The 27,417-nt window shown below is 43.8% G+C and overlaps 1 protein-coding gene across 2 annotated transcripts in view; it reads right to left on the bottom strand.

Moving 5' to 3' along the window:
• The window catches only part of LOC112215715 (poly(rC)-binding protein 4), a 57,795-nt gene that overhangs the window by 24,303 nt on the left and 6,075 nt on the right, over positions 1 to 27,417 (bottom strand). For both annotated transcript variants that reach the window (XM_024375030.2, XM_024375031.2), the window contains exons 2-5: positions 6,847 to 7,036; positions 6,472 to 6,495; positions 4,856 to 4,888; positions 3,110 to 3,226 (exon numbers count right to left, since the gene is read on the bottom strand). In XM_024375030.2, the coding sequence (XP_024230798.2) occupies positions 3,110 to 3,226; positions 4,856 to 4,888; positions 6,472 to 6,495; positions 6,847 to 6,954 (282 nt within the window). In that variant the 5' untranslated portion in view covers positions 6,955 to 7,036. The remainder of the gene's footprint in view (positions 1 to 3,109; positions 3,227 to 4,855; positions 4,889 to 6,471; positions 6,496 to 6,846; positions 7,037 to 27,417) is intronic.

Genomic DNA, 27,417 nt, shown 5'->3' with positions numbered 1-27,417 from the left:
GCACAGCAATATTTTGGTAAAGCGCATCTTCAGCTGTTTAAATATTAATCAGTATGGCGAATAAGTCAGGGAAAGCTAAATCTAAGTCTAGATATACAGATGTACACACAATTTTAGAAGAAATTGATCGGGAAAGTGAGACAGAATTTGTTGGAGGACGATTCATTTAGCTAGCATAGCTTTGATTCCCAAATGGAGGAATATTTTTTGAACGGAGAGGACATCGTTTTGGATTGGTCATTTCTTCTCATGCTAATGCCGTTGTTTGAAATTAATAATCTAAAATATTATTTGTGATTTTTTAAACATTTTAGTAGCAATGTATAAAAATGTAATGAAATGTGTAAAGTACACGTTGGCTATACATTGTGGGTGGCGGTATGATTGTATGTATGTGTATGACCCATAGCCTATGTTTGTGTGTGTATATATACATATTGTGGATTAGAGGGAGCATGGCCGAGATGCGTGTGTCTGCCACTCCACCCCACCCCACCCCCACATGAAATAGCCTATTTGAGGCTGTTGGGGGGAGGGCAGGCCCATAACAATGGCCAAAGTGAAGTGGAGACAGTAGATACAGCTGGTCTGTCATAATATAATAGAGACAGTAGATCTAGCTTAAATGTCATAATATAAATGAGACAGTAGATCTAGCAGGTCTATAATAATATATTCAACCTTATGTTCCCTGTACTCTCTATATATATATATCTGTTTATTATGCCTGTTGATACAGGGCTCATATGTGAAACTATTCTAACTGAACATTTTCTTTCACAGTGACACTGACTCCGAATGGGAGCCCCCAGTGCCAAGCTGGTTGGCCAAGCTGGTCCATCCCCCACTGAAGCTGGTTCATCCAGCCGGACACCTGTTGTCTCAGCGCTACTCGGGCATGGACCGCAAAAAATGTCCCCATTCCAATTGCAATAAAGGACTACAATAAGGGCATGGGAGGTGTGGACCTGTCAGATGCGCTGATAGGCTATTACAATGTTCTCCATAAGACGATGAAATGGTACAAAACCTTCTTCTATCATTTCATCGACATTGCTGTGGTGAATGCATTCATCCTACACAAGGAAATGGCTAAGAGCTGTGGAAAGCCCCCCATCTCACAGCTAGCCTTCAGAGAGCTGCTCATCAAGGAGCTTGCTGGCTACAGCACCACAGCATCACTGCACCACGTTCTGGCCCCTCTACCTCTGTCCCTTCTGCTCCTGCCACAAGTGGTGTTCATCTGCCCAAATTTATTTCTGCAGGCATGAATGTGCCTCAGGGCCAAAAGGGCACAGCATGGAGGCGTCGCTGTGTTCTTTGCAAAATGAAGTCCCCCATCACCTGCACCACATGCTTGGTGACCCTCTGCTTTACAGCAGAAAGAGACTGCTATGGCACCTGGCATCAGCAGCACAATATTGCATAGAGGACTGAGGGTCTTCCAAATATTGAAAGTGTTATTTTGTAAATGTATATTTTCCCCCCCCCCCCATGTTTTTCTCCATTTTCTGGGGGGTTGTGTTATAATACCATTTTGGTATTTTGTATATAGTTATTCCATTCAAAATGTATAACTTCACCAATTTGGCCACTTGGGTACATTTGGGCTACTTGTGTGGGACACCTGGGTGACTTCATGATAAATGTCATGTAGGAACACTCATTTTGGAAGTTATCATTCTGAAACTTTGCACAAGTACTCTGTTGCCCTCTTCTGTTTTTCACTGAAATTGTCCCCATCAATCTGATCTGAATGTTTGTTTTGTCTTGTTCATTTAAAAGATGATGATACAACAAGAAAAAGAAAAAACTTATGTTTTTTTCCATTGTATTATCTAAACCAGATCTATTGTGTTATATTCTCCTACATTCAATTCACATTTTCACAAACTTCAGAGTGTTTTATTTCAAATGAAACCAAGAAAATGCATATCCTTGGGTCTGGGCCTGAGCTACAGGCACTTAGATTTGGGTATGTCTTCAGGCGGAAATTGAAAATAGTAGGGGGGTAGCTGTAAGAGGTTTAAGTGTGCCTTGAATTTAAAATAAATCACTGACAGTGTCACCAGCAAAGCACTCCCACATCATCATACTTCCTTCTCCATGTTTTGCGGTGGGAACCACACATACGGAGATCATCCATTCACCTTATCTGCGTCTCACAAAGACACGGCGGTTGGAATCAAAAATCTCAAATTTGGACTCATCAGACCAAAGGTCAGATTTCCACCGGTCTAATGTCCATTGCTCGTGTTTCTTGGCCCAAGCAAGTCTCTCCTTCTTCTTGGTGTCCGTTAAAAATGTTTTCTTTGCAGCAATTCGACCATGAACACCTGATTCACGCAGTCTGCTCTGAACAGTTGATTTTGAGATGTGTCTTTTTGCTTGAACTCAGTGAAGCATTTATTTGAGCTGCAATCTGAGGAGCAGTTAACTCTAATGAACTTATACTCTGCAGCAGAGGTAACTCTGGGTCTTCCTGTCCTGTGGCAGTCCTCATGAGAGCCAGTTTTCTCATTAAGATTTATGTTTTTTGCGACTGCACTTGAAGATACTTTCAAAGTTCTTGAAATTTTCCGGATTGACTGACCTTCATATCTTAAAGTAATGATGGACTGTCATTTCTCTTTGCTTATTTGAGCTGCTCTTGCCATAATATGGACTCGGTCTTTTACCAAATAGGGCTATCTTCTATATACCACCTCTACCTTGAAATACATTCTACAAATTAACTTTTAACAGAGCACACCTGTTAATTGAAATACATTCCAGGTGACTGCCTCATGAAACTGGTTAAGAGAATGCCAAGAGTGTGCAAAGCTGTCATCAAGGCAAAGGGTGGGTACTTTGAAGAATCTCAAATATATTCTGATTTGTTTAACACTTTTTTGGTTACTACATTATTCCATATGTACTGTTTCATAGTTTTGATGTCTTCACTGTTATTCTGCAATGTAGAAAATATTCAAAATAAAGAAAAACCCTTGAGTTGAGTAGGTGTGTCCAAACTTTTGACTGGTACTGTACATCAAATCAATTGAAGCCGAGGGCAGCTTTGCCCCGCTTAAGAACATCTCTTAGGGAAACAGTGATAGTGTTGTCTTACCTCTTCCAGTTTGTATGTGATCATGGTGAATGCCCTGAAGACACAGTCTGTAGAGCCGGTGATTGTGATGATCCTCTCTGGACATGATCCCTCTGAAATGTTGACTCGTGCACTGCTCTGTAGGGAGACAGACCAAGAACCAGGGTCCCACTTTATTGACATTCTATTAGAAGAGGGAAAAGGATGAGAGCAGAGCACATGTTGGGTGGATGGAGAGAATAGGGTGAGGGCCACATGCAAGGTAAGGAGGACAGAATGGGATTAGCATGAGTAAGGAAGTAAAGTAAATGGAAGTGATATGGGTAAGGGGAAAAGAGTCATATGGATGAAGGACAAAAATAAAAGGTAAAATTTAGCAAACTCCAGACCAGTAAATACACCCTGTCCTACAGATAACTAACAATAAATAGCTGGATCATCATACAGGGAATTGACCTCGCTGTAATTTAACCCCAGGCTGGTACTCTGATCCCTCCATCCAATGTCATTTCATTTATCTCCAGAGCCCTGGGGAATGGAGAGTGGACACGCGTGTAGTAGAGGTATGATGGTACTTTAACCTCTATGAGGTTTATTACAGTTATCCCACTGCGTCATTCTGACAATGTGGAGACAGAGAGGGCCTGGGGAGGAAGCCAAGGAGCCTCACATAGGGGGAACTAATTAAAGGCCTGTTTGTCTGACTGACGGACTGGGTGGATGGATGACTAGCATGGATGACTGGTTCACTGGCAGACAAATCCAGTGGCTGTATAGGGCTACATGCTCCCTCAGTCTAACTGCCTATGTTTATCATTCTGCTTCATAAAGTAAAATATAATAGCATTGCATCAGGAGTCAGAGTAATTTGAACCAACACAATGACAATCTAATTACTTTTTGTACAGAATTAATCAAGTGCCATCGGATCAACTGCACCCTTGAGGTTTATGAGGGAGAAATAAGAGAGAGACATAAAGGGAGAGAGAGGGGTAGGCAGAGATTTAAAAAAAAACTGGACTGAAAATGGGAGAGAGGGAAAGAGAGACCTAGAATAAAAAAGAGACAGGGAGAAAGAGAGCTTGACACTGAGGCAGATTTTTTATTTTTTTTAACTAGGCAAGTCAGTTAAGAACAAATTCTTATTTACAATGACAGCCTACTGGGGAACAGTGGGTTAAGTGCCTTGTTCAGGGGCAGAATGACAGATTTGTTCCTTGGCAGCTCTGGGATTTGATCAAGCAACCTTTCAGTTACTGGCCCAACACTCTAAACCCTTCGGCCACCTACCACCACAAAAATGGAGAAGAAGATATGGAAGGAGAGAGTGTGAAAAAGGGAGAGATTTATTGAAAGAGAAGAGTGTCCAATGGGCAGGTCAGACTATGAGGCTGTTCTGTATCCCCAGTCAACCTTCTCAAACATCCACAGAGGGTTTTTGGGTTTAATATTAATGGAACTCTACACCACGCATCGCAAACCATATTAGACACTATCTCCCGTTTGATTATGTTTTGCCTTGAACGATAACCTTTTTTTTTGTGATGGTACACTTCTGTACTACACAATAACTGGAACATAAAGATTTCAGATAAATAAAGCATATTGACGCAGATACCAGATGTGATATTGATAGCTTTGGAGCTAGATGATATACATTTATTTAATCAATCAATGACAGGCTTTACTCTGGATGCATTATGGTAATGTCGGGCACTCGTACACATATGATGGACAGTGTTGATAGATTGGAAGCAGGTAACATACCTCCTCCCGTATTCTTTTCACCGTCTCTCCTTTCTGGGAAAGAGGAAGATGAAAGACAACGTTGAAGTGAGGTGTGTGGTTTGTTTATTAAAAAGTACTGGCCTCTCAGTGTGTCCTCAACTTGCAGCTGGAAATCTGCCTGCACTTCCAATCCCTATTAAACTGATACCTTTCTTCATGTTGACTCTATTTCCCCTCCATTGAAAAGTAACCTAAGCTGTCATGGAAGAGAAAAAGTAGAGTCCTTTTTCAGTCTGAGACGTTTAGCACAAAGCCACTGACAAACAGTATTCTCATCACATCCTAAATGTATAAAATATAGTAAATACAGTAAAAACTGCCCCTTTTTGTTCACATCTATATCTACTCTTCTATTATCAACTAACGTCTGTCCTGTCCTTGTGAGATCCTTTCTGTGTGGCCAGCGGTCAGCTAGCCAGCCAGCCAGTCAGTCACTCCACCCAGGCTCAGGAGTAAAATGAAGTCACACCTCTGTCATACCTCCTCTGCCAGCTTTAGATTGCCACTCCATCTGTCACTTTTATATTGGCCTCAGCCCATCATTCTCTCTTCCTGCTTCTAAACGATTCTACCAACGACACCCATGACATTGACAACCGGATATTTTCTAATACAAATGCACCCATACTATTTTGTGTACTCAGCCACACTGTTATTTCATACTAAATAGAATGCTGGTGTGTCATTTGGGATACTGTAGAGGATGTTGGGCTGAAGCCTAGCCGAGAGATAGAGATGAGGAGGGAGAATGGAGTTATTAACACATGTGGATGGAGAGCCTGGTTACCGCCACACACAGCATTTCTCACCTTCCCACTTCTTCTCCATATCTATTAATCCCTTTTTTCTCTCTCTTTTCTCTCTCCCTCTCTCTTTCTCGTCCCCTCTTTTTCTCAATCTCTCATCCCCTCTGTGTCGGTTTCCCCCTCGTTCCTTCACTCTCTCTTCCCCCATATTTCTTTATCCCTCTCCTCCGGCTTTCTCTTTCTCTTAGCCTGTGCTCTATTTCAAGGCTGCAGGGCTAGTGGGAGCCAGCGAAGGGGTAGAGAGCACCCTACACGCCCTCCTAGAAGACACTAAACTGATCACAAGGATCTGACAGTAATATGCCTTTTGGAGCTCCGTTTCAACCGGAGGTTTGCAGTCAATGCACTAATGTTTCTGTTTGATGGATTACCATACTGCATTAGGGAATGGAGAAGGTTTTAAGTGGGTTGGTTTAAAGCAATTACATTTGCAACTGGGAAATACAGTTAGCAAAGTGTGTCAGGAGGCCTTATGTTTGTTTTGCTTCTACAATAGAATGGAAAGATATTGACTGATTGGGAAAATCAATCCACATAGATTGGCTTATGAATACTTACAAAATGGCATGGTTTCAAGTGTCTATTTTTAATACAGGATAATTCCCATAGTGCAATTTATAGTACAATATTAATACAACTCTAGAAATAGTCTTCATTGATCTGAAAATAGGCATCCCTTTGTGATAACAGCATATCTCAAGGATCAAAAAGCCCTTCTGAATACTGTATCTCTTCAGAAAATAGTTATAAATAACATAAACGATAGAAGAAAAAGATAAGCCTTCTCACCTTGCCAATGATACTGCCAACCTCCTGAAAAGCCCAGAAGAAAAAAATACAAAATTCATAAAGATATTAAAGATATACAAGATTTATTGAAATATTTAAACACAGACTCCTTTAAACATACCGTATCGACCTCTTTATGTGCTAAATCAACATAAATATCTTAAACAAATCTCTCATTTGTATTATTTAAATTCTACAGAATAAGCAGAGCAGGGACACGAGTCAATGGGAAAATCATATTACATACTGTAATTACATCCTAATACTTTAACTCATCTCTTACAGATAATTCCTGTATGGCTACAGTTCTTCCAACAACTATTCTTATATATTCCCAGATATTCCCATTCACTTAAACCGTCACCTCATACGTACCTTGCCGTGCATGAGCAGTCGGAGGGTGAGGGTCACACCCAGGCCCCCGTCTCCAAAGTCCTGCACACAGTTCATAGTAATGTGGGAGTTGCACACAGGGAGACGCATGAACGAGGCTCATCCAATGGTCACGCTGTCAGATGAAGGCTGCTGCTCCCTCTTTCTCTCTCTTCTCTGTCCCTCCCCAGTCCTACAAAGTAAAGAAAATGCAATATGTCAGATTTGATACCTGTTTGGTATCAATACAACTAGATATCAATACAAACACCCTTACTGATTTGTTGTGTTGTTTTACCTCAACATTGTAATGATCTTATATGAATTAGAATGTCACTTTCCAATAGGAAGTCAATGGAGAAAATATCCGGTTTGCATGGCAAGGCCTTCCCAAGGCAGAGCCACCATCACATCTCAATCTCATAATACAGGATGCTTGAAAAATTATCTAAATTCAAGTACAGGGTTAGGGAAGTACAGGGTTGGTTATAATATATATAGCTGGCTGCCACACCAGTTGCAAACTAAGTGCAAAGTCCCAAAGAACAAATGAAGAACTGTGAAATCACATGCTGGTGATTTTGATAAATCACTGGTTATCGAGTTATTCTCCAGAGTCATTCACTCAATGCCATTCCAGGCCCAGTCAAGTCAGGAAGTAGTAAAAAAATACAACTGTAAATGGAAAATTGCCAATGTTTTTACCATGGGTATTTTCAAGTGATGTATTAAATTGCATTCATTTCCTGAAATGAATTGGAATCGACCCCAACTGTCACATTATATGCACTGCAGTCCACATAATAACTCACAGACACACACATTAGTCCCAGCCCTCTACACTAACACTAATAATGATACGTCTAATTTGCACGATGCTCTCTGAGATACTCAGAGCAGTCCAGCTGACGATGGAGTCCTTACATGTGGATTGTGTTCTGAAGTTGTCCCCTGTAGAGTGACTCACGTATCCTATCCTCCCTGTCTGGTCAAGGCCACTTGTTTTAATAGGACCGCTGTTGACTGTCCGCCAAGTGCATTCCTCCTAGCCTACAATACCCCAGTATGCTGCTGTCCTAGTGCTGGAGCCATCACTGAGAAACACGATCGCTCCTTCCGACTTCCAGCAGGTGCCTCCTTATTTATCAGCCAGCCTCTTCATATCCCTTTATAAATTGGTCGAACTGTGTTAGGGCGGCATGTGGATGTAAATGTTTTCATGTTGTTTTTGTGCAGGCACGTTGGGGTATGTCATATGTGTGAAGGTCATGTTAAATCAAATGGCGTCTGCTTTTTGATGAGGTGCTATTCCTGAGACATCCATTCTAGGCAGGTTTATTGTCTTCACTCAACTAGCTATCTGTTTATTTATGTACTCTATGCATGCAGAGGCTTAAACCTAACATGCCATCCCTCTCTGACTATCATATGGTAGCTTGGCTACTGCTTGCCTAAGCCTGTGGTGTCCTGTTCAAGACCACAGCATTGCAATGCTGGTCTGTCAGTATCGGCCAGAGAGCAAAGTAGAGTGGCGGTGATAAGGTCTAGAAACAACTTCTGCTTTAAAGAGACAGATTGACTTTGGGGTTTTAGGCTGGGTTTCTGTCACGTCCTGACCTTAGTTCCTTTTTTTATGTCTCTATTTTAAGTTGGTCAGGGCGTGAGTTGGGGTGGGCATTCTATGTTTTGTTCTATGTTTGTATTTCTATGTGTTTGGCCTGGTATGGTTCCCAATCAGAGGCAGCTGTCAATCGTTGTCTCTGATTGAGAACCATACTTAGGCAGCCTGGTTTCGCCCTTGAGTTGTGGGTAGTTGTTTTCTGTTTTGTGTGTATCACCTTACAGAACTGTTTCGTTCTCGTTATTCCTCGTTGCTATTTTGTTTAGTGTTCAGTTTTGATTAAATTTACAACATGAACACTTACCACGCTGCATTTTGGTCTACTCCTTCTTCCACCAACGACAACCGTTACAGTTTCTGTATAAGCACTTTGTGATAACTGCTGATGTGAAAAAGGCTTTATAAATACATTTGATTGATTGACTTGATAAAATTATACAGGCTTGATTTATACCGTGGGGTGTTGGGATTGAGCGTCCCAAGATTAACACAGAAACAGGGAGGTTTAAGTCCGCAAAAACAACTTTACTAAGACAGAAAATAAACATAACAAACAAAATCCCTTAGATTTGGCTCGGTCCTTCTTCTCTACTGTGGCTTGATGTTGGTCTCTCCCCAATCTCCCTCGCGGTGTGCCACCGTGCTCCTTTTATTTAGCCTCCACGGCTGGTTGGCACTTTCCTCTAATTACCTCCACTTAGAGCTGTCCGTGTCGGGGTGCCCAGCTCCCGTATTCCCAGCAGAGGGAGCCAACATCGCCTCACGTACCTCCCATCTATTACCATCCCCTGGGGTAGTCCTCCTGGGATACCACAGCTAATTTACTACTGTATATTCATGCCTCATGAGGGATGTGTGAAACTTATTCCTCAGCTTGAGGTGTCCCCAATTGCGCCAGTGAATAGCTAGCTTTTTGCCCTGCGCCGACTGGTAAGACGCTTCAGCAGGGTGTTCACATGCTAGCAAGGCACAGGTTCCGAGTTTGTGCCAGGTATGGGCCGAAACGGGAGGAAGTGGTACTCGCTAGGCAAGCATTGTGACGTCCTTTACAACTTTCTGTTGTTACACAAAATTGTGGCCAGAGGATGCTTTCTACAGGTAAACAGAAAAACAATCATTCACTCTCTTATCTTTGAAAGAGAAGAGACGCAGTTTACCTTTGCGTGCATTCTGGATCATGCTCCAAAATACTAACCCATTCCCAAAATCCCAAGCACCAGCGTTCCAGAATGAACAGAGCCCCTCTGTTCTAAATTAGAACTCAAATCTACTCAGAACTAAGGGCAGGGGAAATAGCGAGGAACCAGACTGCACTGCAGGGTGAGGACAGGGCGGAGGCAGGGTGAGAGCAGATAAGGTAGATACACAAGTCCTGTTTACGATTGGTTAAATTCTGATTAACCTTTCTTGGTTAGGTGGCAGTATTTTGACATCCGGATGAAAAGCATGCCCAAAGTAAACTGCCTTTTACTCAGGCCCAGAAGCTAGGACATGCATATAATTGGTAGATCTGGATAGAAAACACTCTAAAGTTTCTAAAACTGTTAAAATAATGTCTGTCGCTATAACAGAACTGATATGGCACGCAAAACCCTGAGGACAAACCTTCCCCCCCAAAAATGTTCATATTTTTCAATGGCTATTACTTTAATTATAAGGCCAAGTACTCCCAGATTGCAGTTCCTAGGGCTTCCACTAGATGTCAACAGTCTTTAGAAAGAGTTTCAGGCTGGTTTTTGGAAAAATGACCCAGAAATTGTAGTTTTTCTAGGTGGCTCCCATTTTGGCTGTAGTGTTTCCAAGCGCGTGAAAGAAAGCGTGTTCTTTGGTATTTTTCTCCGGTAAAGACAATAACAATTCTCCGTCTTAAATTTTATCGTTTATTTGCATATTAGGGTACCTAAGGTTTGATTATAAACGTTGCTTGACTTGTTTGGAAAAGTTTATTAGTAACATTTGGGATTCATTTTGTATACATTTTGATGGAGGGAAAATGGGTGGATTATTGACTGAAACGTGCCAGAGTTTTTATGGATATAAAGAAGGACATTATTGAACAAAAGGACCATTTGTGATGTAACTGGGACCTTTTGGAGTGCCAACAGAAGAAGATCATCAAAGGTAAGGCATTTTTTATATTGCTATTTCTGACTTTGTGTTGCACCTGCCTGTTTGAAATATGATTTTAATGTGTTTGTATGCGGGGCGCTGTCCTCAGATAATCGCATGGTTTGCTTTCGCCATAAAGCCCTTTTGAAATCTGACATTGCGGCTGGATTAACAAGACGTTAAGCTTTATTTTGATGTATAACAGATATATTTTCAAAAATGTTAAATATCTGAATTTAGTATTTTTGAATTTCGTGCTCTACAATTGCACTGGATGTTGGCCAGGTGGGATGCTACCATCCCACCTACCATAGAAAGGTTAATTACCTGGGTACATCTTAATATTCACAAAAAAAGTTTTAAAGTCATTATGCGAAAAACATTCTAACATAACATTCTCACCCCAAAATACATTTTACTTTCCACTTGGTTATTACACTAACTAAATCACTAAATGACACACAATTTTACTGCAGAGCCCCTAGTCCTGCTCAACATATCTCAGATAGCCCCCTTGTCCCATCCCCCACACGCGGAGTTCCGCACCTAGCTTATTTGGTGCTTCCAGAGATGCAACCTCTCTCATCGTCACTCAATGCCTAGGTTTACCCCCACTATACTCACACCCTACCATACCCTTGTCTGTACACTATGCCCTGAATCTATCCTACCACCCCCAGAAATCTGCTCCTTTTATTCTCTGGTCCCAAAGCACTAGATGACCAGTTCGTATAGCCGTTAGCAGTACCCTCATACTACTCCTCATCTTTTCCTCTGGTGATGTAGAGGTTAACCCAGGCCCTGCAACCCCCAGCATCAGTCCCATTCCCCAGGCGCTCTCATTTGTTGACTTCTGCAACCGTAAAAGCCTTGGGTTCATGCATGTTAACATCAGAAGCCTTCTCCCTAAGTTTGCTTTATTCACTGCTTTAGCACACTCCACCAACCCTGATGACCTAGCCATGTCTGAATCCTGGCTTAGGAAGGTCACCAAAAATTCTGAAATGTCCATCCCCTAAAGGGGGAGGACTTGCAATCTACTGTAGAGATAGCCTGCAGAGTTCTGTCATACTATCCAGGTCTATGCCCAAACAGTTCGAGCTTCTACTTTTAAAGATCCATCTCTCCAGAAATAAGTCCCTCACTGTTGCCGCTTGTCATAGACCCCCCTCAGCTCACAGCTGTGCCCTGGACACCATATGTGAATTGATTGCCCGCCAACTATCGTCAGAGTTCGTACTGTCGCAGTTGTAAATGAGAACTTGTTCTCAACTGGCCTACCTGGTAAAATAAAGGTGAAATTAAAAATAAGAATAACTACTAGTCTGAACAACAGACTTTCTGCATGCTTAACACTGACACAAATGACTGATGATTGGTTGAAAGATATTGATAATAAGAAGATTGTGGGAGCTGTACTGTGCAGCTTTTTATATTATTAACCATAACCTGTTGTTGAGAAAACGTATGTGTTCAGGTTTTTCAACCTCATGGATTAAGAGCTATCTATCTAACATAACTCAGAGTGTTTTCTTTATTGGAAGCTTCTCTAATGTCAAACAAGTGTAGTGTACCACAGGGCAGCTCTCTAGGCCCTCTACTCTTTTCTATTTTTACCAATGACCTGCCACTGGCATTAAACAAAGCATGTGTGTCCATGTATGCTGATGATTCAACCATCAGCAATCACAGCTAATGAAGTCACTGAAACCCTTAATAAAGAGATGCACTGTTTTGAAATGGGTGAATGTGGTAATGAATGGTGTGGCTGTTGAACAAGTTGAGGAGACTAAATTACTTGGTGTTAACTTATATTGTAAACTGACATGGTCAAAACATGTAGATTCAATGGTTGTAAAGATGGGGAGAGGTCTGTCTGTAATAAAGATATGTTCTGCTTTTTTGACATCACACTCCAAAATGCAAGTCCTGCAGGCTCTAGTTTAGTCTTATCTTGATCATTGTCCAGTCATGTGGTCGAGTGCTGCAAAGAAAGACCTAGTTAAGCTGTAGCTGGCCCAGAACAGAGCAGCATGTCTTGCTTTTCATTGTAATCAGAGGGCTAAAATAAATACTATGCATGCCAGTCTCTCTTTGCTGAGAGTTGCGGAGAGTCTGACAGCATCACTTCTTCTTTTTATAAGAATCATTAATGTGTTGAAAATCCCAAATTGTTTGCATAGTCAATTTACACACAGCTCTGACACACACACTTACTGTACCCCACCAGACATGTCACCAGCGGTTTTTCACAGTCCCCAAATCCAAAACAAATTCAAGAAAGAGTACAGTTTTATATAGAGCCATTATTGCATTGAACTCCGTTTCATCTCATATTGATCAAATAAACAGCACACCTGGTTTTAAAAAACAGATAAAGCAACACCTCACAGCATAACACCTCTCCCCTGTTTGACCTAGATAGTTTGTGTGTATGTATTGATATGTAGGCTACGTGTGCCTTTTTAAAATTGGTGGAAAATTGGTGGAAAAAGTATTCAATTGTCATAATTGAGTATAAGTAAAGATACCTTAATGGAAACTGACTCAAGTAAAAGTGAAAGTCTACCCAGTAAAATATTACTTGAGTAAAATATTTGGTTTTAAATATACTTAAGGATCAAAAGTAAGCATAATTGTTAAAATGTACTTAAGTATCAAAAGTAAAAGTATAAACCATTTCAAATTTCAGGGTCACACTCCAACACTCAGACATAATTTAGCAATGCTTGAAGCACAGCGCTGTTTATGACTTCAAGCCTATCAACTCCCGAGATTAGGCTGGCAAACCTAAAATGTCTATAAGAACATCCAATAGTCAAATGTATATGAAACACAAATGGTATAGAGAGAAATAGTCGACGCGTCATAATTTCTATAATAGCTACAACCTAAAACTTCTTAACTGGGAATATTGAAGACTCATGTTAAAAAAGGAACCACCAGCTTTCATATGGTCTCATGTTCTGAGCAAGGAACTTAAACGTTAACTTTTTTACACGGCACATATTACACTTTTACTTTCTTTACCAACACTGTGTTTTTGCATGATTTAAACCAAATTGAACGTTTCATTATTTATTTGAGACTAAATAGAATTATTTGTATATTATATTAAGTATTGTTGTAATTGTCATTATTACAAACATATATATAAAAATGGGCAGATTAATCAGTATCGGCTTTTTCTGGTCCTCCAATAATCTGTATCGGTATCGGCATTGAAAAATCATAATCATTCAACCTCTAGTACAGATACCCCCAAAAACGACTTAAGTATTTTTTACTTAAGTACTTTACACCACTGGTTCTATCCTTGAGCTGTTCCTGTCTATTAATGTTATTTATTATGTTATGTTTCATGTTTTTGTCACTCCTGCTCATGTGTCTGCTCCTCCTCCCTGACACTCGAGGGCACCAGGCTGCCAATCATTATGCAAACCTGTCACCATCATTACGTGCATCAGCGCTCATTGGACTCACCTGGACTCCTTCACTTGATTGATTGCCCCTCTATATCTGTCTGTTCCTCAGTTTGTTTCCCGTGTCAGCATTGATGTCATTATGTTTTCCCATGTTCAGATGCTGTCATTGTTTGTTTCCTGTCTGTTATCCATTAAATGTTCACTCCCCGTACTTGCTTCTTGTCTCCGAGCATCGGTCCTTACAGAATGCTGACACCACAACTTGCAGCATCAGGGAATTTTTGTTTTTTGTTTTTGTTGGTAACGTCGGGTAAGGGTGCTGCTGGTGAAGGAACCAGGGGTGCCTCAGCTGGCTCGTCAGGATTCCACGCCTTAGCTGGTTGGCTTGGCAGGCTCCCACCCCATGTCATGCCTCAGCCGGTTCACAGGCTCCCACGTGTCCGCCGGCTCGTTGGGCTCCCACGCGTCCGCCGGCACGTCGGGCTTCCATGCCTCAGCCGGCTCGTCTGACAGCCATGTCTCGGCCGGCCCATCAGGCTCGCCCAGGTGGGACGCCGGGTGCCGCCCCAAGAGGGGGGATACTGTCACGCCTGCTCCCATTTCCCATCCATGGCACTCGAGGGCACCAGGCTGCCCATCATTACGTCCACCTGTCACCATCATTACGTGCATCTGCGCTCATTGGACTCACCTGAACTCCTTCACTTGGTTGATTGCCCCTCTATATCTGTCTGTTCAAATAAAACTGAATAAAATCGCAACCAGTGAGTTAATTAAAAAAAGCATTGTTATAGCAACAAAGGTATTCATAATGCATGTATTCAACTATGTTCTACAGGCACCGCTATTTTCGAGAGTCAGAGAGATCTCGCCACCACATTAACCAGCAGAAAAGTATACGCCTCCCTGTTTTAGAGGGAGACAGCAGATTCCAGCCCCACCAGCTCCTTTTCAGTAAACAAGAGTGGTCAGACACTTGGGTTCTATTGGCACCACTCGTCCACTCCACACCCTAATGAGGGAGACTTGGCCTGTCTTTGTGTTGCAGTAGGCTCCAAACATAATTATGAAGGAAAGATAGGATAATCAAAATCCCAAAGATAAAGGGGAAGGGTTCATTTCGACAGGGATGACTGGAACAGAGTGAGGATGGTGATGATTTGATGTTGCCTTTGGCAGAATTCAATCAAGGCACAACAAATTTTTTAGCTCTAAGTAAAATGGAAAATAAGTCTATACTGTAGAAATAAAGAATTTGGCGAGTTCTAAACTTAAAGACGTTCCAGGCAACAGTGCCTTGATTATGGCTGCTTCTCCCTTTCCCTCAGAGAGAGCGAGAGAGAGAGAGAGAGAGAGAGAGAGAGAGAGAGAGAGAGAGAGAGAGAGAGAAAGAGAGAGAGAGAAAGAGAAAGAGAGAGAGAGAGCCAGAGAGAGAGAGAAAGAGAGAGAGAGAGAGAGACAGACAGAGAGAGAGACAGGGATAGAGAGAGAGAGAGAGAGAGAGAGAGAGAGAGAGAGAGAAGACTTGGGATGGAAACTGCAAAGAAACAAGACAGGCTTGAAATGAAAGACCAGTGTTTTATCAATTCAATTCAAACGTAACAATGTACAGATTGCCAAAACTTATTTTGGATATTTACAATATAAAAATGAGAATCAAAATTGTCAACGGAACAACAGTAACAACAATAACCAAGTGTCAAAATAACCATAGATTCAACAATAACAATCACATAACAATAACAAATAACAATAATTTATCTCTCAGTGTCCTTCTCTGTTACTTCTAATGGGAGTGGTCAAACCTCTGCACAGGGTGGGGCTTCCCTCTTCTATCCTTCCCTTTGCTTCAGATCCAGTATTAATCTGGAACGTAAGCCAGTTTACTGCCTCAAAAAGGAGTCAAACAGCCTTGTCCTTCCCTGGTACTCTGCTGGCTGGTCATCTGAGCCTTAGCTCACTTTGTGCTCCCACTGATGTGGTTTTCTAAGGGAAATATATTTCACATGTAATCTGAGTTCATTCTCAGGCAAATACAGTCAGCGCACAAGTTTTCATGTTGCGGAGCAAACATAGCATATGGGATATGTAATTGAACAGCACCCAAATCTCACAGAATTATACAAGGAATCAATATTATGTGATGCATTGTGTCATGGCAACTTGTAGAAACATATCATGATGGGAAGAAGAGAGTGACAGCCCTCTCTGAAACTATCACGAGACTTGTGTTTGTGAGCTTGATTTGTATTATTAGTGGGTGGGGTTGACAACTGATACCATAAAGTCAGTATGACACTCTGTTACTACATAAAATGCCCGTTGTCTCTGGTTGTACTGTCAGCCCTCAATCCATACTAGCTCACACACTGTGAAAGGGACTCATAATTTGCAAGCAATGCACAACAAGACCCAAGTGAAACAGACTGGTCTCATAGACTAGACGCAACACAGTAAACATAACTCCAGAACACTCAAATTAGTATGATATATTAAGTTTGGTATGGTTACCTAAGATAGAAGGTTACTTAAGGCAAACACGATGGGAGGGTGAATGGGTGGGCATTAAATGTGAACAACGCAAGGGTTGAGTGGTCGAATCTCATCACACACAACATTAGCATTTTAGCTAATTAGGAACTTTGCAACTATTTACTACCTTCTAGCTAATTTGTGTCTACTTAGAATGTTAGCTAACCTTTCCCCTAACCCTAACCTTAACCTTTTAACCTAAATCCTAACCTTAATCCTAACGTTAACCCCTAACCGCTAGAGCTAACGTTAGTCAGCAAGCTAACGTTAACCACAACAAATTGTAATTCGTAACAAATCATTTTGTTTTGGAAATTCGTAACATACAGTATGTTTTTAAACTTCATAACATATCATATGAATTGTCATTTGTAAAATATCATCCACAAATGAACATAGAGTGCCTTGCAAAAGCATTCATCACCCTTGGTGTTTTTCCTATTTTGTTGCATTACAACCTGTAATTTAAATTGATTTTTATTTGGATTTCATGTAATGGACATACACAAAATAGTCAGAATTGGTGAAGTAAAATTTAAAAAATAACTTGTTTCAAAATTTTTCGAAAAATTTCAAACAGAAAAGTGGTGCCCCCAGTAGTATACACCCCCTTTGCTATGAAGCCCCTAAATAAGATCTGATGCAACCAATTACCTTCAGAAGTCACATAATGAGTTAGATTGCACACAGGTGGACTTTATTTAAGTGTCACAAGTGATCTCAGTATGTATACACTTGTTCTGAAAGGCCCCAGAGTCTGCGACACCACTAAGCAAGGGGCACCACCAAACAAGTGGCACAATGAAGACCAAGGAGCTCTATAAACTGGTCAGGGATAAAGTTTTGGAGAAGTACAGATCAGGGTTGAGTTATAAAAAAATATCAGAAACTGTGAATATCCCATGGAACACCATTAAATCCATTATTAAAAAATGGAAAGAATATGGCACCACAGCAAACCTGAAAAGAGAGGGCTGCCCACCAAAACTCACGGACCAGGCAAGGAAGGCATTAATCAGAGAGGCAACAAAGAGACCAAAGATTACCCTGATGGAGATGCAAAGCTCCACAGCAGAGATTGGAGTATCTGTCCATTGGACCACTTTAAGCTGTACACTCCACAGAGCTGGCTTTACAGAAGAGTGGCCAGAAAAAAGCCATTGCTTAAAGAAAAAAACAGGCAAACATGTTTGGTGTTCGCCAAAAGGCATGTGTGAGACACCCCAAACAAGAATGTACTCTGGTCAGATGAGACAAAAATTTAGCTTTTTGGCCATCAAGGAAAATGCTATGTCTGGCGCAAACCCAACACCTCTCATCACCCTAAGAACACAATCCCTACAGTGAAGCATTGTGGTGGCAGCATCATGCGGGGAGGATGTTTTTCATCGTCAGGGACTGGAAAACTGGTCAGAATTGAAGGAATGATGGATGGCGCTAAACACAAGGAAATTCTTGAGGGAAACCTGTTTCAGTCTTCCAGAGATTTGAGACTGGGACACGGAAGTTTACCTTCGAGCAGGACAATGACCCTAAGCTTACTGCTAAAGCAACACTCAAGTGGTTTAAGGGGAACATTTAAATGTATGGAATGGCCTAGTCAAAGCCCAGACCTCAATCCAATTGAGAATCTCTGATATGACTTAAAGATTGCTGTATACCAGAAGAACCTTTCCAACTTTAAGGAGCTGAAGCAGTTTTACCTTGAAGAATGGGCAAAAATCCCAGTGGCTCGATGTGCCAAGCTTACAGAGACATACCCCAAGAGACTTGCAGCTGTAATTGCTGCAAAAGGTGGCTCTACAAAGTATTGACCTTGGGGGGGGGTGAATAGTCATGCACACTCAAGTTTTCAGTTTTTTTGTCTTATTTCATGTTTGTTTCACAGTAAAAAATATTTTGCATCTTCAAAGTGGTAGGCATGTTGTGTAAATGAAATGATACAAATCCCCCCCAAAGATCATTTTAATTACAGGTTGTAAGGTAACAAAATAGGAAAAATGCCAAGGGGGCTGAATACTTTTGCATGTTCATTTGTGTATGATATTTTACAAATTACAATTGGTATGATATGTTATGAAGTTTAAAAACATACAATATGTTACGAATTTCCAAAACAACATGTATACCATACATCATACTAAATAGGGTGTCTCAGATTTATGCACAGAATAATACATAATGCTCTGAGACCAAGTTGAGTGGAAACAAGCAAAACAGGGGAGAAAACTGATCATTCTTTCTGGTTGACATTCACAATATCAAAAGTCTCCATATAAGATGGTGACGGAGAAGAAGGCAGACGTTTTACGTGTCCCCAAACAATTGTATTTTTTGATTGTTTATTTGCGTTGTTTGTAACTTATTTTTTAAACAAATTTTGTACATAGTATTGCCACTACCGTCTCTTATGACCAAAAATAACTTTTGGACATCAGGACTGCGATTACTCACCATGGACTGACAGAATCCTTTTTTTCCTTTAATGAGTCTGACGAGGCCGACGCGATCGATATACTGCTTTCTCGGGAACAGGCCCAGATCCCTGTGATTTGCGTGAAGAAGAGGCGGAGAAAAAGGGGCCGGAGGACAGGCCGCATTCTGAGAATTCGTAGGCGAAAAAACCCACTTCCTTCCATTCTGCTAGCAAATGTGCAATCTTTGGACAATAAAATAGATGACCTACGTGGAAGATTAAACTACCAACAGACATTCAAAACAGTAACATCTTATGCTTCACGGAGACATGGCTGAATGACGACACTATCAACATACAGCTGGCTGGTTATATGCTGCACCGGCAGGAGAGAACAGCGGCGTTCACCCAGAGGCGGCGTTCCTAGTAGCAGGGAAACTTAAATACGTTTTACCAAATTTCTATCAGCATGTTAAATATGCAACCAGAGGGGAAAAAACTCTGGACCACCTTTACTACACACATAGAGACGCATACAAAGCTCTCCGTCTCCCTCCATTTGGCAAATCTCACCATAATTCTATCCTCCTGATTCCTGCTTACAAGCAAAAATTAAAGCAGGAAGCACCCGTGACTATAAAAAGTGGTCAGATGAAGCAGATGCTAAGCTACAGGACTGTTTGCTAGCACAGACTGGAATATGTTCCGGGAATCCTCCAATAGCTTTGAGGAGTACACCACATCACTAATTGGCTTCATCAATAAGTGCATCGATGACGTCGTCCCCACAGTGACTGTACGTACATACTCCAACCATAAGCCATGGATTACAGGCAACATCCACACTGAGGTAAAGGCTAGAGCTACTGCTTTCAAGGAGTGGGACTCTAACCCGGAAGCTTATGTCTGTAGTCATGAAGTGCTTCGAAAGGCTGGTCATGGCTCACATCAACACCATTATCCCAGAAACCAAAGACCCACTCCCATTTGCATACTGCCCCAACAGATCCACAGATGATGCAATCTCTATTGCACTCCACACTGCCGTTTCCCACCTGGACAAAAGGAACACCTATGTGAGAATAATATTAATTGACTTCAACTCAGTGTTCAACACCATAGTGCCCTCAAATATCATCAATAAGCTAAGGATCCAGGGACTAAACCCCTCCCTCTGCAACTGGATCCTGGACTTCCTGACAGGCCTGCCCCCAGGTACCGAGGGCAGGTAACCACACCCGCCACGCCGATCCTCAACACAGGGGCCCCTCAGGGGTGCGTGCTCAATCCCCTCCTGTATTCCCTGGGGCTGCAGTGGAGCAGGTTGAGAGCTTTAAGTTCCTTGGTGTCCACATCACCAACAAACTAACATGGTCCAAGCACATCAAGACCGTCATGAAGAGGGCACGACAAAACCTATTCCCCCTCAGGAGACTGGAAATATTTGTCATGGGTCCTCAGATCCTCAAAAGGTTCTACAGCTGCACTGGTATGGCAACTGCTCAGCCTCCGACCACAAGGCACTACAGAGGGTAGTGCGAACGGCCCAGTACATCACTGGGGCCAAGCTTCCAGCCATCCAGGACCTCTACACCAGGCGGTGTCAGAGGAAGGCAAAAAACATTGTCAAAGACTCCAGCCAACCTAGGCATAGACTGTTGTCTCTGCTACCGCACGACAAGCGGTAGCGGTAGTGGTACAATAGTGCCAAGTCTAGGTCCAAGAGGCTTCTGAACAGCTTCTACACCCAAGCCATAAGACTCCTGAACACCTAAAAAAAATTTCTACCCAGACTATTACACCACTGCTACTCTCTGTTGTTATCATCTGTGCATAGTCACTTAAATAACTCTACCTACATGTACATATTACCTCAACTAACCGGTGCATAACATTGACTCTGTACCGGTACCCCCCTGAATATAGTTTCACTATTGTTATTTTACTGCTGCTTTTTAATTCCTTGTTACTTTTAAGTAAGCATTTCGGTTTTGTATTCGGCACATGTGACTAATACAATTTGATTTGATTTGAGTTGATCAGTTGATGTTGCCACTCGTAAGGTATTTGCTTTCATGGCATGTCTGATGTCATCATTAATGAAACTATAGTTCCTCTCAGTAGAGCATGAGAGAATAGAACAGTACAAGGCAAACATTCAGATAGCTAATGATCATTACAGAGGCCATGTTTCTGTGATGTCAGCCCTTAGCTCCAAGTGGCTGCTAGTTCCCAATCTGGTCTCAGAGCAGTTCGTATTCTTCGGTACTTACGTCTGGCACACTACATTTAGTATGATATCTTACGTTTCGTATGGTATGTATTAATTTATAAATGTACATCATCCATTCTGTATGATATGTTACAAATTACAATTTGTATGACATGTTACAAATTACAATTTGTTTTGGCTAGAAGGGCTATTGCTAATGCTAAATTTAGCTAGATGGCTAACGTTAGCTAGGCTAGGGGTTAGGGTTAAGGTTAGGAGTTAGGTTAAAGGTTTAAGGTTAGGTTTAGGGGAAGAGTTAGCTTAAAGGTTTAAGGTTAGGGTTAGGGGAAGAGTTAGCTTAAAGGGTTAAGGTTAGGGTTAGGCGAAAGGTTAGCTAACATGTTAAGTAGTTGCAGAGTAGATAAAAATCAATAAGTACTTGTCCATGATGAGATTCGAACCCGGAAACTTTGGGTTGCCAGACATTTCTGTTATACGCCACCGTTCCCACCCAACCTCCTTTTGTTTTTGCCTCAAGTAACATTCTGTCTTATGTAACCATGCCAAACGTAACATACAGTGCCTTGCGAAAGTATTCGGTCCCCTTGAACTTTGCGACCTTTTGCCACATTTCAGGCTTCAAACATAAAGATATAAAACTGTATTTTTTTGTGAAGAATCAACAACAAGTGGGAAACAATCATGAAGTGGAACGACATTTATTGGATATTTCAAACTTTTTTAACAAATCAAAAACTGAAAAATTGGGCGTGCAAAATTATTCAGCCCCCTTAAGTTAATACTTTGTAGCGCCAACTTTTGCTGCGATTACAGCTGTAAGTCGCTTGGGGTATGTCTCTATCAGTTTTGCACATCGAGAGACAGAAATTTTTTCCCATTCCTCCTTGCAAAACAGCTCGAGCTCAATGAGGTTGGATGGAGAGCATTTGTGAACAGCAGTTTTCAGTTCTTTCCACAGATTCTCGATTGGATTCAGGTCTGGACTTTGACTTGGCCATTCTAACACCTGGATATGTGTAACGGTTTTCTTCATCTGAACGAGAGGCGGACCAAAACGCAGCGTGGTTGTTTTGATTCATGTTTTAATAAATCCCTTTACATGAACAAACTAACAAAAACAAGAAATGTGAAAACTCAAAACAGTCCCATCTGGTGCAAAACACAAAGACAGGAACAATCACCCACAAACACACAGTGAAACCCAGGCTACCTAAGTATGATTCTCAATCAGAGACAACTAATGACACCTGCCTCTGATTGAGAACCATACTAGGCCGAAACATAGAAAACCCCAAATCATAGAAAATCAAACATAGACTGCCCACCCAACTCACGCCCTGACCATACTAACTAAACACAAAACACAGGAAATAAAGGTCAGAACGTGACAGTACCCCCCCCCAAAGGTGCGGACTCCCGAACGCACAACCTAAACCTGTAGGGGAGGGTCTGGGTGGGCATCTGTCCGCGGTGGCGGCTCTGGTGCTGGACGTGGACCCCACTCCATAATTGTCTTAGTCCACCTCCTTAGTGTCCCTTGAGTGGCGACCCTCGCCGCTAACCTTGGCCTAGGAAACCTAAGAACGGGCCCCACTGGACTGAGGTAGCTCGGGACCGAGGGGAAGCTCGGGACCGAGGGGAAGCTCGGGACCGAGGGGAAGCTCGGGACCGAGGGGAAGCTTGGGACCGAGGGAAGCTCGGGACCGAGAGGAAGCTCGGGAGTGAGAGGAAGCTCGGGAGTGAGAGGAAGCTCGGGAGTGAGAGGAAGGGGACCGAGGGAAGCTCGGGACCGAGAGGAAGCTCGGGAGTGAGAGGAAGCTCGGGAGTGAGAGGAAGCTCGGGAGTGAGAGGAAGCTCAGGAGTGAGAGGAAGCTCAGGAGTGAGAGGAAGCTCAGGAGTGAGAGGAAGCTCAGGCAGGTTGATGGATCTACCAGATCCTGGCTGGCTGGTGGTTCCGGCAGATCCTGGCTGACTGGCACTTCTGGCGGATCCTGGCTGACTGGTGGATCCTGGCAGACTGGCGGACCCTGGCAGACTGGCGGATCCTGGCTGACTGGTGGATCCTGGCTGACTGGCGGATCCTGGCAGACTGGCGGATCCTGGCAGACTGGCGGATCCTGGCTGAATGGCGGATCTAACTGATCCTGGTAGACTGGCGGATCCTGGCTGACTGGCAGATCCTGGCCGACTGGCAGATCCTGGCCGACTGGCAGTTCTGGCGGATCCTGGCAGACTGGCGGATCCTGGCAGACTGGCGGATCCTGGCCGACTGGCAGATCCTGGCCGACTGGCAGATCCTGGCCGACTGGCAGTTCTGGCGGATCCTGGCAGACTGGCGGATCCTGGCAGACTGGCGGATCCTGGCCGACTGGCAGTTCTGGCGGATCCTGGCTGACTGGCGGATCCTGGCAGACTGGCGGATCCTGGCAGACTGGCGGATCCTGGCAGACTGGCGGATCCTGGCTGACTGGCGGATCCTGGCTGACTGGCACTTCTGGCGGATCCTGGCTGACTGGTGGATCCTGGCAGACTGGCGGATCCTGGCTGACTGGTGGATCCTGGCTGACTGGCGGATCTGGAAGAGTCTGGTTGACTGGCAGATCTGGAAGAGTCTGGTTGACTGGCAGATCTGGAAGAGTCTGGCTGACTGGCAGATCTGGAAGAGTCTGGCTGACTGGCAGATCTGGAAGAGTCTGGCTGACTGGCAGATCTGGAAGAGTCTGGCTGGCTGGGCAGACTGGCGACGCTAGGCAGACTGGCAGTGCTGGGCAGCCTGGCGATGCTGGGCAGACTGGCGATGCTGGGCAGACTGGTGGCGCTGGGCAGACTGGCGGCGCTGGGCAGACTGGCGATGCTGGGCAGACTGACGGCGCTGGGCAGACTGACGGCGCTGGGCAGACGGGGGGCACTGGCGGCGCTGGGCAGACTGGCGGCACTAGCTGCTCCATATAGGCTGACAGCTCTGGCGGCTTCTTACAGACTGACAGCTCTGGCGGCTCCGTGCTGACTGGCTGCTCCTTGCAGCCTGGCAGCTCCTTGCAGACTGACAGCTCCGTGCAGACTGACAGCTCCGTGCAGACTGACAGCTCCGTGCAGACTGACAGCTCCTTGCAGACTGACAGCTCCTTGCAGACTGGCAGCTCCATGCAGACTGGCTGCTCCATGCAGACTGGCTGCTCCATGCAGACTGGCTGCTCTATGCAGACTGACATGTCTGGCTGCTCCATGTAGGCTGACAGCTCTGGCGGCTCCGTGCAGACTGGCAGCTCCTTACAGACTGGCAGCTCCTTGCAGACTGGTAGCTCCGTGCAGACTGGCAGCTCCGTGCAGACTGACAGCTCCTTGCAGACTGACAGCTCCTTGCAGACTGACAGCTCCTTGCAGACTGGCAGCTCCTTGCAGACTGACAGCTCCGTGCTGACTGGCTGCTCCTTGCAGCCTGGCAGCTCCTTGCAGACTGACCGCTCCGTGCAGACTGACAGCTCCGTGCAGACTGACAGCTCCTTGCAGACTGACAGCTCCTTGCAGACTGGCTGCTCTATGCAGACTGGCTGCTCTATGCAGACTGGCTGCTCTATGCAGACTGACATGTCTGGCTGCTCCATGTAGGCTGACAGCTCTGGCGGCTCCGTGCAGACTGGCAGCTCCTTACAGACTGGCAGCTCCTTGCAGACTGGTAGCTCCGTGCAGACTGGCAGCTCCGTGCAGACTGACAGCTCCTTGCAGACTGACAGCTCCTTGCAGACTGACAGCTCCTTGCAGACTGGCTGCTCCCTGCAGACTGGCTGCTCCATGCAGACTGTCTGCTCTATGCAGACTGACATCTCTGGCTGCTTCATGCAGACTGACAGCTCTGGCTGCTCCATGTAGGCTGACAGCTCTGGCGGCTCCGTGCAGACTGGCAGCTCCTTACAGACTGGCAGCTCCTTGCAGACTGGTAGCTCCGTGCAGACTGGCAGCTCCGTGCAGACTGGCAGCTCCGTGCAGACCGGCAGCTCCGTGCAGACCGGCAGCTCCGTGCAGACTGGCAGCTCCGTGCAGACTGGCAGCTCCTTGTAGACTGGCTGCGCTGAACAGGCGGGAGACTCCGGCCACGCAGGAGAGGAGAAAGGCTCTGGCTGCGCTGAACAGGCGGGAGACTCCAGCAGCGCTGTAGAGGAGAAAGGCTCCGGCAGCGCTGAACAGGTGGGACGCACTGTAGGCCTGATGCGTGGTGCTGGCACTGGTATGCCGTGCATGCTATGCCAAGCCCACACCTTTCTTTCTACTCTGTCCAATACATCCTCCACACTCTCAGACTCAGCACTCTGCTTCGCCGACAGCTCCAATTCCATCCATGGCTCGGCCCAGGGTCCTTGTCCGTCAAGGATCTCCTCCCAAGTCCATTTATCCAAAGAGTGCAGCCTCTCCAAATGCTGCTGCTGCCTCTGTTGCTTCTCCTGCTGCTGCCTTTGCTCCTGCTGCTGCCTTTGCTGCTGCTGCTGTTGCTCCTGCTGCACCTGTCGCTTCTCCTGCTGCTGCTGTTGCTGCTGCCTCTGTTTACCACGCCGCTTGGTCCTTGGTTGTTGGGTGATTCTGTAACGGTTTTCTTCATCTGAACGAGAGGCGGACCAAAACGCAGCGTGGTTGTTTTGATTCATGTTTTAATAAATCCCTTTACATGAACAAACTAACAAAAACAAGAAATGTGAAAACTCAAAACAGTCCCATCTGGTGCAAAACACAAAGACAGGAACAATCACCCACAAACACACAGTGAAACCCAGGCTACCTAAGTATGATTCTCAATCAGAGACAACTAATGACACCTGCCTCTGATTGAGAACCATACTAGGCCGAAACATAGAAAACCCCAAATCATAGAAAATCAAACATAGACTGCCCACCCAACTCACGCCCTGACCATACTAACTAAACACAAAACACAGGAAATAAAGGTCAGAACGTGACAATATGTTTATTTTTGAACCATTCCATTGTAGATTTTGCTTTATGTTTTGGATCATTGTCTTGTTGGAAGACAAATCACCGTCCCAGTCTCAGGTCTTTTGCAGACTCCATTAGGTTCTCTTCCAGAATGGTCCTGTATTTGGCTCCATCCATCTTCCCATCAATTTTAACCATCTTCCCTGTCCCTGCTGAAGAAAAGCAGGCCCAAACCATGATGCTGCCACCACCATGTTTGACAGTGGGGATGGTGTGTTCTGGGTGATGAGCTGTGTTGCTTTTACGCCAAACATAACGTTTTGCATTTGTTGCCAAAAAGTTCAATTTTGGTTTCATCTGACCAGAGCACCTTCTTCCACATGTTTGGTGTGTCTCCCAGGTGGCTTGTGGCAAACTTTAAACGACACTTTTTATGGATATCTTTAAGAAATGGCTTTCTTCTTGCCACTCTTCCACAAAGGCCAGATTTGTGCAATATACGACTGATTGTTGTCGTATGGACAGAGTCTCCCACCTCAGCTGTAGATCTCTGCAGTTCATCCAGAGTGATCATGGGCCTCTTGGCTGCATCTCTGATCAGTCTTCTCCTTGTATGAGCTGAAAGTTTAGAGGGACGGCCAGGTCTTAGTAGATTTGCAGTGGTCTGATACTCCTTCCATTTCAATATTATCGCTTGCACAGTGCTCCTTGGGATGTTTAAAGCTTGGGAAATCTTTTTGTATCCAAATCCGGCTTTAAACTTCTTCACAACAGTATCTCGGACCTGCCTGGTGTGTTCCGTGTTCTTCATGATGCTCTCTGTGCTTTTAACGGACCTCTGAGACTATCACAGTGCAGGTGCATTTATACGGAGACTTGATTACACACAGGTGGATTGTATTTATCATCATTAGTCATTTAGGTCAACATTGGATCATTCAGAGATCCTCACTGAACTTCTGGAGAGAGTTTGCTGCACTGAAAGTAAAGGGGCTGAATAATTTTGCACGCCCAATTTTTCAGTTTTTGATTTGTTAAAAAAGTTTGAAATATCCAATAAATGTCGTTCCACTTCATGATTGTGTCCCACTTGTTGTTGATTCTTCACAAAAAAATACAGTTTTATATCTTTATGTTTGAAGCCTGAAATGTGGCAAAAGGTCGCAAAGTTCAAGGGGGCCGAATACTTTCGCAAGGCACTGTATCATACTCATTTGAGTGTCCCGGATTTAAATGTACTATGTTAGATGATTATCTAGCATACTTCGGGTACTGCTATAATGCAAACTCATTTTGGAGAATGTAAAAAAAA

Source organism: Oncorhynchus tshawytscha, linkage group LG16, assembly GCF_018296145.1.
Source record: "Oncorhynchus tshawytscha isolate Ot180627B linkage group LG16, Otsh_v2.0, whole genome shotgun sequence".
In the NCBI taxonomy this organism is placed as follows: Eukaryota; Metazoa; Chordata; class Actinopteri; order Salmoniformes; family Salmonidae; genus Oncorhynchus; species Oncorhynchus tshawytscha.
The sequence above is the reverse complement of the archived record's forward strand: the minus strand, read 5'-3'. Positions and strand labels throughout refer to the sequence as shown.